At 54.6% G+C, this 11315-nt stretch overlaps 1 protein-coding gene across 7 annotated transcripts in view; it reads right to left on the bottom strand.

Moving 5' to 3' along the window:
- Positions 1 to 482: 482 nt before the first annotated feature.
- The window catches only part of PPP1R12B (protein phosphatase 1 regulatory subunit 12B), a 125754-nt gene continuing 114921 nt past the window's right edge, over positions 483 to 11315 (bottom strand). For 4 of the 7 annotated variants that reach the window (XM_086765488.1, XM_086765487.1, XM_086765490.1 and 1 more), the window contains one exon: positions 483 to 3872. Coding sequence is in view for 6 of the 7 variants with exons in the window: in XM_086765487.1 (XP_086621613.1) it covers positions 3786 to 3872 (87 nt within the window). In the remaining variant the exon portion in view is untranslated. Of the gene's footprint in view, positions 3873 to 7994; positions 8176 to 11315 lie in introns of all 7 variants that reach the window. The other 3 variants (XM_086765486.1, XM_086765489.1, XM_086765491.1) reach the window with 1 other exon arrangement.

Genomic DNA, 11315 nt, shown 5'->3' with positions numbered 1-11315 from the left:
CCTGCCTTGCGTCGCAGAGGTGCTGGGTGCCCCTAACCCCACGGGAAGAGCTCGCGCTGCAGTAATCACCCCCGACGACCAAAATACGCAGAGGTCTGTCGACATTTCACCCGGGACAAAGGCTCCACGACGTGGCACCAGCGCCCGTGTCTGTGCTCCGGGTTTGTCCCGACCAAGCTGCTGAGCGGGGCAAACACAGGGCTCAGCATCGCGGAGGGAGGGGGCCTGAGCCCCGTCAGGTGGGACCCTCGCCCCGTCGCTGGCCCGGCTGGCGGGCGGCTTTCAGGGACGCGCATCCCCCGTTCCTTCTTCCAAGCGTTCCCTGAGCAGGCAGGCGGGGAGCGCGGCCTTTCCCACGTCCACGCGGGCAGGAGCTGCAGAGCATTTCTGCGTTCACAGACGATTTACACCGCTGTGCTGCGGGAGCGCCGGGAGAAACAGGGCAACCTGCACCTCCAGGAAGGTGGAAGCAAAGCCAAAGCTTCTATTTTATCAACTCTTATTTTATTCATTTATAAATACTGTTGTGTTTACAAGCATCATAGATGTGAATATTATTCCCAAACTTTCAAACACATAATACTTATAATACTATATAACAACAACCAGTAAAACAAATCATTCATCTCAGGGTTTGAAAGGCCACTCAAAAGTTGCATAAAAATACATTCTCTCCCCATCTCGTAAGCTAGTCCTGCTTCTCCAAGGAGTTTATTTACAAAGAGCCATCATCAAACTCGCAGCCGCAAGAGGCGGGCTCACCCCAAGCAATAAAAATGAATTCACCCCAAGTGATTGCTTAGAAAAAAAGCTCGTGCTCTCCAGCGGAGATCACGTCTGGCAAGCGCTCTGGTTCAAAGAGGGATCGGTTTTAAAAACGGCTTGCTTTGCACTCTGTCCCACGCGCGGAGTGCAAGGTGTCCTGCTCGGCACCTCCTCAGTGCACTGGTTATGTCAGCGAGACCAAAAAAAGTCATTCTCAAGAACTTGGTTTGCAATCGCATCGTCATCACGAAATACTCACAGCTTTGGCCAGTCAGCGAGACTGAACTGTTGGTGGGTCCTCTACCCTAGACAGAGCTCAGGGGGACAATCCAGTGCTAAGCAGACACCTCATTCAAAGGGGTTTGGCTTTGCAAGGTGCCACGCAGAGGGACTGAGCCTTCGCACGCTTTGCGTACTGTTCCTTAGGATGAAACGCAGTGAGTGTCCTGGCAGGAAGGGGCAACACGTCAGTGCAGGATGGATTTGTCAGATCGGGCTGAACCCTCTCCCTAAAACAGATACCAGGCTTCTTCACGCTGCCAGGAACCTGCCTCGTGAGAAGAACAGGACCTCGAGTCCGAAATTCCTGCCCTCATCCTGCTGGGGTGCACGACCCGAGACGCACGCGTTGGCACGCCAGTGCCGCGCCAACCCCCAGCAGCCCAGTATCTTCTCCGCGCGGCACAGAAGGGACTGGACTCCTGTTTAGAGCTGAGAGAGCCCGAGTCTGAAGCGAGGAGTGGGTCAGCAAGAGAACACCAAGAACTGCAGAAGTACTCACATAAAGAGTGCACCAGGTGGGAACAGCGTGCAGAAAAAGCGTTGACCGGATCTCAAGACTTAAAGCTGTTAAATATAGCAGGGTTAAAAGAAAGTCACATAAAAAGGACGCCTGGCTTAGGCAGTGCTCTGCAGAAACCCTGATGCCATCACCAGCTTTGGTCTCTTCCTCCCCAAAGCACAGCAGCAGAGGAAGGGCCTCAGTGTACCAGGAGAAACGGCACCTCGTGCCGTGCACAAACAGCTCCGCTGGCTGAGGAGCGGCGGAGAGGAACCCCTGTCTAGAGCTGCCTGGGGAAAAAGCAGCTAGGAGAGGTGGAAACGGGCAGGACGGGGAGGGGAAGGAGAAAAAATGGAGAAAAAGGAAAAAAACCAAAACGAAACAAAGAAAAAAACCCAAGGAGAGGAAAATAAACACACTTTCTGAAGCAATAACCAGCAAAAGGTTGCAAAAGCCCAGGACTGACTGAACGAGATAAATTTTACCCTGTAGAGCAAGCCCAAGAGTTATGCTCATGCTCAAGTATCTCATCTGTCTCTCTCACAGCGGAAGGAGTCCCACCAGCCTGGCGGCAGCTGCGAGCCCACGGTCAGCAGAGGAGCCCGGGAACACAGGCAGAACTTCTTCGTGGCAACCTCCACGTTCAGGGACTGAGACAGCAACTCTGAGCCAGACGGAGCAGGGAAATCAAAGGACAAAGGAAATGAAAGGACAAATATGGAAGGATGGAGATGGGAAAGGGGTCTGGATGCAGCAAGAAGTCTCTGAGAGGGAAGGAGTTCGAGAGTAGGCTACTAAGGGGAAGCTCAACAGATCTGGTGACAGGTTACTGCTGCTGTCGTCAAAACCACACAGCACGCTGAGGAGCCGCTGACTGAATGCCCATCGAGAGAACAATTTCAAACTGTTCTGAGTACGCATAACATTAACGAGGGGTTTGTGTGAGGCTTCCTTCAAGGTCAAGGCTTGTTGCAAGCTTTTGACAGATTGAAAGACTTCCACCCTAGCGATGCCGTTACCAGCATGCCCACGGGCAGCTCCTTGTCCCTCTGACACCAACGCACCCGCACCTTTCCCAGGCACGCGGGAGGACAGGCGACCACTGCTTCACGCTTCTCTGCCTCGAAACCCAGCTGTGCCAAGCTCTTCACCGACAGACGGGTGGGTGGGACCGGACCCTGCCATTCCCCCTCTCTCCAAACAAACTGGTTTTCAAACTTGGTCAGCCTTCTGCTGCAAAGCAAAGCAAAGTACCTGAAATACCCGACCAGACTCCTCTGCAGGGCTCTGCCTTCGTGCAGATAGCAGGAAAACGTCCCAGAGGGCTGCCAGGATGGGGAGGCTGGTGTGGGTACAGCTCCCTGCCAGGGGACCCACGCTCGTACGCATGGGAAAGCAGCAGAGGATCTCAAGGGGCTCAAGCTTGTCCTTCAGAAAGCTTGGCAAGCATCAGTGATCCATCCTGTCCCGAGGAGCAAGGGGCCAGGTGCAATTAGCAGCTGGTACCAACTACTGAGACAGGAGCCCCGGAAGGATACGGCGTGATCCCAAATCACCCAGGCTGCAGAGGAAGGGCAGGGTGAGGGATAAGGGCTCTGACGCCGAGAGTCAGCGCTGACGTTACTGAACAGGTTTGAAACCTTGTATTAAATAACAGACTCGGTCTACTGGGGAGAAAGGAGAAGAAAGTCTCTGTGCAAAGCAGCTGTCGTCAGCCTGCTGCAGACATCAGCCCTGGAGGCTTTCACAGCGTCACGTTTTAACCAGAGCCCCACATCTCGGGTGGGTTGATGTGCATCCTCAGAGTCCCAGCCCACGTTCACTTTTCCCACCCGTAAAGGGCTTGGATGGGCTGGAACAGTTCTTTAGGCATCACTTCTAAAAGTAGGAGCTACCTCCTCCAGACCGGAGTCCAACACCAAACACTGGGCTTCTGGAAGAAGTTTTGGCAGCTCAAACCCAGTCCTCATGTTTCTCTTCTCCCTTGAACAGAACGTCTGAGATACCACAACATGCTTAAATTAAAAATAATAAAATGGCAGGGGTGTGTGTTGTGGGGGAATAAGGGCAGAAAGGGAATGTACAGCAAAGGGCAGGGCAAGGCAGGTGTGACGGATTGATCCCACGGCTGAAATGCTTGCTGTACTCGACAGGAGGAAAAGAGGGGGGGTAGGGCTCGGCGGTGGGGTTGGCAGCTCGTGTCGGGCGCCCCTCTTCGTCCTGCCTTTGCTCAGGCTTCCTACTTGGAGAGCTTGCTGATGACACGAATGAGGGCTCCGTTCTCGTCCTTCAGCCTTTGGTTGTCCGACTTCAGCTCTGTCAAAATCTGCAGAGAGTCCAAGACAAGGTGGGATTACAACCGCGCTGCCGACTGGCCAAATCCCCGGCTCGGAGGGAACAGCAGCCACGCGGCACCCCTGCGGCCAGGCAGCAGCTGGGTGCTTGGCTTGTGCCCTTCTCACCACTGATGCGCCACAGCAGCGTGCAGAGCTTTCCTTACTGGCCCCCATCCACCCAGCGCACTTCTACCGTCCGTAATTTCTCCGTCACGTCCCCAGGATTTTTACAAACCGGGCAGCAGGTGTGGAGGGGTGGAGAGGGGACTCAAGCACAGCAAAGAGCCAGGGAGCCCCCGGAGTCAGGAACGCCCGTGGAGAGAAGTGATGTCGTGGCCCCAGCACCAGGTCAGGACCAGGCTGGGAGGGCTGGGACCTTTTCTGAGCTGTTTCATCCCAAATCTCTTCCCAGAGGCTACACAGGGCTCAGCAGAAAAACTATAAAGCTGTTTTTTTCCGATTTGTTTGATCCATTTTGTCACAACTAGAGGGGAAAACAAAGGTTTGAAATTCTGCGTCAGGACTGGACCATGCCTGGCTTGCAAAATCTCTTCAGAATAAATCCAAACCTCTTTGGGATCCCGTACACGTTTAATGCAAACGCGCATGCCACGGCCAGCGGACTGGGAGAACTGGCACCGCAGACCCCTCCGCGGAGCTCAGTTCTGAGTGCTGGAGCTCAACCGCGGGGCACAATGCAGACAAAAGCCAGAGAGCTTTTAGATGGGAACAGAGGAAGAAATAGCTTCCACACGACCTTCCCAGCATTTCTCGTCGGCAAAAAAGCAGCCCAGCTCCCCTTGGTTCCCACCCTGCGGGCAGGTGACCTCCAGCGGACTGTCCCCAGCCGGTCGGGGACTGGAAGGAGACCTCGCGCTCCTGTCCTGGGGTGGGACACAGAAGCGTACCTCGCACCACGGGCGCCAGCAGTGCCGAGGGTCCCCAGCCCCAGAGGCTGCTGGAACAAGCCGGGGTGCAGTGGGGTCACACGCAGGCACGAATGGGCTCAGTCCTGACTTCTCTCTGCCACAGTGGATCTTAGAGGAATTCTCCCAAATTCAAAATCCCCACTAAACCTTCTCCTTCCTCCTAAGGTGGAGTTTCAGCTCTGACCACAACCTCCGCCCCTTCCTCTCATCTGCAGCCCCTCCAGGACCACCACCACCGAGCACAGGTAGGTCCTGGGGCAGGCGCCAGCTCCCACCGCTCCTGCGGGAGCAATTCCCTCCTTTCAAGGGCCAGGCCAAGCCACGCCTGGCCCCAGCGTGTCCAATTTTGCAAGAGAAAGAGGAGGGGGCAAGTGCAGCGTGGTGGGATACCGGGGGAAGGGTAAAGCTGTGTGATGGGCTGGCTGGAGCTTCCGCTGGTGACGCTTGCAAGTGCCTCGCTGGACCCCTGACGCCATTTGAGAGGCATTGGACTCCTGACGCAAGTGAGAGGCATTGCCCGTCAGCAAAGAGCTCAGGAGCCCAGAGAAACGGGGAGAGCGCTTGCTGCCTCACTCTGCGCTCCCCCGTTTCCTCTTGAGCTTCGTTTGACACCCACAGCACAGCACGGTGCCTTCCAGTCCAGGGCACTGCCACATTTCAGTCACCTCCTGGGGTCTGCACACGGACAGTCCCTGTCCCCTGTGTCACCGCTCGGGGTGGCCTTGCTGCCTCCAGCGTGCCCATCACCGCAATAAGGTGGTGATACGATGTTCTGCCACCTGCTTTGGTAGAGATAATCTGTCAGACGTTCCCAGAAGCGACATCAGAGAGCAACCATCCCAGTCCTACAGCTTACTGGAGGCTCTGATGGCGCCTGTACCTTACGCACGCGCTTCAGTGCAATTTTGCCGATTTATTCAAAAAGGAAGGAGAATAAGCACAGGTAAAGCAAGTGCTTCTGGAAAAGTTCCCTGGCTGTAACCCCACTCCATCAGTTCCCAGTGAAGCTTTCTGAAAATGAAAAAACCGACCGTATAAAATTTCACTCCTCCCAGGCCAAGGGCACTCTCCACTTTGAAGCAAAGCAGCCTCAGGCTGGGTAAAACGAACGGCAGGCGAAGCACGCTGGTAAGGCAGGGGCCTGCAAACAGCAGTTCTATAAACATCTCCCTGGGAACGGTGAGGAGGGAGGAGCACGGCCCGAGGGGACGGCGAAGCCGACCATGATGCGGCGTCGGCATGAAGCGAGATCTGGGCTGGGCCGAGCTGCGGTGCTGTGTGTCACCACTGACACCAGAGAAGGTGGCACTTCAGAAATTACGTGGATTTTGGAAACTGAGTGTCTTTGAAAAGCACCACTACTGCAAGAGCACAGTAAATCTGTCGGAGTTTAAACCAGTGACATTCCTGTACAGCCGTGACGTCTGCGGGCACCGGTGAGACAAGGTTTCCGGGTACCAGCAACGCCCTGTGCCAGACCTCCTGGAAGAGCAGCAAAAAACCAGCAGAGCTTGCAGACACGCGGCTCCTCTCCAGCTCGGCCGCCAGCAGAGAACTGCAAACCCATAAGCAAGCTGGGAAGGACCAGTCCCCTCGCGTCTCAGCCAGCCTGCACAGAGACACGGCACATCAGAGCAGCGGGGCGTCAGCGGGGGAAAGCGACAGCGCGAGTGCTTCCTGGGAGAAGAGAGACTGGTGACTTACAGTTTGTGAAAGGTTATTTCTCCGAGTCTGGACATTGTTTCACTCAGTTTTCCCTCTCAGATTTCACAGCACGTTGGGTAAGAGAACGATTTAAACTCACCGCTCGTGAGAAGGAGTGAGCCAGGGTACAGGATCGAGAATACTTTAGCGGATTTGAACTAGAAAGACGGCGAGATCATTTCGTCTGGCCTCCTGCGCAATTCAGGCCACGTAACACAAAGCAGCCCCTCTCTCAGCCCCTGCGATCCACGCCTGGGCTTGAACTGAGTCCCGGCAAGGGGAAGCCACAATTCCCCTAGTTAGTTTGTTTCTACGGTTAATCATCCTTCATATAATTTGTGTGCTAAGAATAGAATTTTTTTTTATACTTTAGTGCCACTTCCAGCCCATGGGAGCATATGGCTTCTTCCTTTTTTTTTAAAAATATCTGTGTCTGAAGGGACCCGAATGACCCTACTAACCTGCAAAAGACAGGCAGAGCCCTAAGAAAGCAGCAGTTACAGCTTTATTTCAGCACCAGACCAATGAAGTAGCAGGAAAGGATGTAATTTAACTGCGTGACGTGCGAGGGCAAAGCTTACGGAAGGCTCGTCCTTGGATTTCAAACACTAATTGCTCTGCGCTGAATTTAAAACACAAGATGAAAAAAGCAATAGCATCTGGTCAGCCTCTGATCGCCCCACCTGCCTCGCAGCCGGGCTGCAGGACACAGAGGGGACGCTGCAGCCTGGGAACTCAGCAACTGAACTCAGATAGCCTTTAAAATGAGGGAAGGAGCTTGTTCTCTTTGCTCAAGTGACCAAGAAAACCTGCTGAGGTCTGCCCAGTTGTAGGTTTTCTAAAAGTCACTCTCCTGTCTAAAATGTGCACTTTCCATAGCGTCCTTAGAAATTCATTAGATTGTTCATTCTGACTTTGGATAATCTTGTTTTCTGGGTGCCAGCCTCGCACTGAACGAAGTCCAAGTGGAAAAGCATTGCACCACGAGCAGACGCACAGCACAAGCCACCGTTCGGATGTAAGGTGCCGGGGAAGGGGCCGCCGGCACCACTCGCGCCGAGAAGCTGCCCCAAAGCCGGCGCTAAGCCCCGGGGAAGCAGCCGATCCGTCGCTCCTCAGGAGCCATCTCAGCGCCATCCACCCCGCTCCGTCCCTTCACACGGAGGCAGGGAGCCCGTCCTGCTGTTTCTCTCCTGGATAACGGGAGACACCGGACCCCATCCACAGGAACAAGGCAACCCCTCGATGCGGGCGGTTAGTAGAACGGCGAGGTGAGCATCACCTGCCAAGCAGAGCGAAAGGCAGCAGGACTGCACAGAGCCTCCAGCAAAACCCTGCCTCCGCCGGGCAGCAGCACCATGCTCTTGGCTTTGGGAGGACCCTTTGCCACATGCTGCTTCTGAGCCACACGCTTCAGCAGACACCCTGGAGAGCAGGGAGGCGAGGGGGAGCAGCCCGGCCAAGGGAGCGGAGACCTGCCTGGAAGAGTGGAAGAGGGAGGCGAGATGCGCCGGAGGGAAAGCAGCTACAGCTCCTCTGATTCGGAGGGCTTGGCAGGCAGAGAAAGTCTGGCTACCACCCGGGTCAGAGCCCTGTTTTCAGCCAGCAGTTGCTCATTCATCTGCCTCAGAGTGTGAATCTGTTTGAGCTGGTGGAGATTCTGCAGAGAGTGAGAGGAGTGGACAGAAAAATACAGAGGAAACACACCACGAAGACAAAAGGGCACAGAAACGTCCATTTAGTCCACAAGCGGTGAAAGACAAAAAGAGAATAAAAGAAAAATTAGTAGCGGCGAGTGCTGGATGGGCAGCAGCTCAGATGCTGAGGATGCTTTGGGAAGCAGCCCTTTCTCCAGGGGCCTCCAAAGCCTTTAAAGAGGTCAGATCAAGGGACGTCCCACTGCAAAGCAGGACAGCCTCTTGCAGGTTAGACTCTGGTTTACCCACTGGGCTCCAGCAGCACACAGCCCCTGGTCTTAGGAACTGCCGTGAGGACTACCACCATTGACTTACCACCCGTGCAGGCTTTGAGAACACTGCTGGCAACTGAGAATGCCTTTAAAACTCCTTTTCTTCATGTATCTCTGAGAGCTAAAGCAGTCTTGTGCAGCAAAGAGCAATCAGAGCTTCAAAGGAGATTTTAAAGGCACAGACCGGAGCACCGGAAAGCGTCGCTCTCCCACAGCAGAACACCCAGACACGTCCCGCGTCTGCTCGCGTCCCTCATCCCTGCGGCACCTGAACGATGGCTCTTGGGTCGGCTCAGGCTTCAGTCCTGTCAAAAGGTCTGGGGCGTGCGTGGGTTTTTCACCCCTGCCCAGATTAAATTCTCTGTCACAGGGCCCAATTTATCTCTGATCTCCAGAGGTTAAAAGTCAGAACCTTACGCCGTTCATCTTCACTAGAGGAGTGTGAATGACAGCGTCTTACACAGGAGGCACGGGAAGACACGGCATTCTTCATTACAAAAGAAACAAGCGGGCAGAGGACGGTGTAGAAATGGAGCCCCAAAGCTGGGGCTAGCACAGGTATAGTGGCAACGGGGAGAGACAGAACATAAAAGCAATGACGAAGGCAAAACGGGAAAATGGGAAAAGCCAAGCAGACATCACCATTTCTACAAGGACGACGTTTTTCCCAGTGATGCTGAAGTGAAACCACGTGCTGGCCATTTATACCAAGCGCGGGTGCCAGGACATGCTGAGGGCCGCAGAGCTGCTTTCCGAGCAGCGTCCCGTCCCCCCTTCCTCCCGACGGCTCGCTGGGGAGCCGGGCCACGTGAACAAGAAACCCTCCTCCACAGTGGAGGGTGCACAGGCGCTGGGCAGGGAAAGGCAGGAAGGGACACATCTGTGGGAAGAGCAGTTCGAAGTTGAAGTGAAAAAATCCCAGCCTAGAACCAAAGCAGCTCCTCAAACCAACGCGCTCCTCCCTGCATCCTCCTACTTCTGAGCTCGCAAGGCAGGGAGGAGACGGAGGGGAGGATCTACTGCGAGGGGGAATCCTTTCTGCCAGGTAATTAGCAGAAAGCGCTCAAAGGGAGGTCAATGTCTGGCCCTAACTACAAGCAGCAAATCTACTGTGATAAAGAACTTGCATGAACTTCCACCCAACTCGCGTGACACGGAGCTGGCTGCAACTGGCAAGGAACCTGCGGCATCCCAGGACACGTTGTCCAAGGGCCCGCTCCTGTATAAAAGAGAAGCGCTTCGTGTAGCCCCCATCCATCAGCTAGCTACCTAAAAAACCTCTGCTCCTCATTAAGGAACCACAACACCTCGTCCAAAAGCTGTGCAAACCAACAGAAGCAAGGCAGGGGAGAGCAGGGAGCCAGCCAAGATGGGGTTTGAGACCCCGAGGGCATCACACTGACAAAGCAGCCCCTGCTACTTGGAGTACGGCAACGCAGTTCTGACACCGGATAAACCACCAGGTCCCGAGAGCGAGCTGTGGCCAACAGCTGCAGGAGAGCGTTGGGGACACCTCGGCAGTGAGCAAACCTCCCCCATCCATCCATCACTTAAGCCGCCCGGGCGGTGCCGGCTCCCCCTGCGCTCGGCGAGGACACAGACGGACATCAGGCGTCCGGCCTGCGATAAATCACACCCAGCAGGCGCTGGAGGATGGGTCACACTGGAAGAGTCACTGCTTTTGGTGGTACCACGGGTAATAAACGTCCTCTGTTTTATCACAGGGAACACAGCTGAGCGTCTGGCTGGCAGAAAACATCAAACATATGGAAACTGGGGTGCCGTGCTATGCGAGACGGAAAAGATTGTGATCGCTTCAGAGATCACCTTTATTTTTCCATACCAACACAGCACGAAACCTCAGCGTGGCACAACCAGACGCAGCTCAGCCTCAGCACGCTGCCACAGCCGATAAAAAGGATCACTTATGTAAAACGCGTGCGTGCTGCAGGTAGGACAGCCTTCTATTTATCCAAGAAACCCAGCAAAGGCTGGGAAGCTGGGACTGCAGCCAAGGGTGAAGACCAGAATCCGGACGATACCGCTGCGATTGCTTATCACTCTGCTTGATACTTGGCTTACCGAAAGCAGGTTTCTCAGTTCAGCTGTACCTGCCTTCAATTAAATTTGTGCCTGCAACACTAGAGGAAATCAGAACGCCCAAAGCACGCACAATGTAAAAGCCAGGAGGGGCAGTGCTGCTACAGAATAACAAAGCTTCTGTGACCTTCAAGAAAAATTGCTGTGGTAAGTTGGGACCTCAGGCACTTGGCGTGGAATTCAGCTCCGTGCAAATGCTAATTTCCTTTCTCAGCCAAGCTGCCGTATCTCCAGTCCAATTCTGCAGTCACGGAGGGAAACGCTGGTATGGCTCCGTCACCTTCGCAGGAGCAGGTCTGCAGGAGCAGCTCTGGCACCAGAGATGTCTTTGAGATCATGGAATCTGTCCTGCTCCTCTCCATTTCTTGATCGCTTCGTCAGCAGGGAGGGCTTGAACTCACGAGCGCTGTGAGCATTGCTGTGCCCCCTCTTCCTAAGAAGTCAGCAGCAAGAAGGGGGAAGTCCTGGCCAGGACATCTGATGCACACAACTGGACACAGGCAGCCCAGGATCAAAAAGCTGGATGTGAGCCATGCTGGGCTGGTTCCATTCACAGACCAGTGGGAAGAATCCCCAAAACCACGTATCACCAGAGACCTACTAACCCGGCAGTTTGGTTGTCTCCCCTTGCTGCTCTCCATGTTAAAGGAAACTGGTGGATTTGCTGAAGTCATTTATTCCTTCTGATTCTGCTCAAGAGCTCTTCAGGTAGTGCAAGGAGCAGGAATGGA

This window comes from Chlamydotis macqueenii, chromosome 23, assembly GCF_036417535.1.
Source record: "Chlamydotis macqueenii isolate bChlMac1 chromosome 23, bChlMac1.mat, whole genome shotgun sequence".
Classification (NCBI taxonomy): domain Eukaryota; kingdom Metazoa; phylum Chordata; class Aves; order Otidiformes; family Otididae; genus Chlamydotis; species Chlamydotis macqueenii.
Note: the sequence above shows the minus strand (reverse complement) of the source record. Positions and strands in the feature narration are given on the sequence as shown.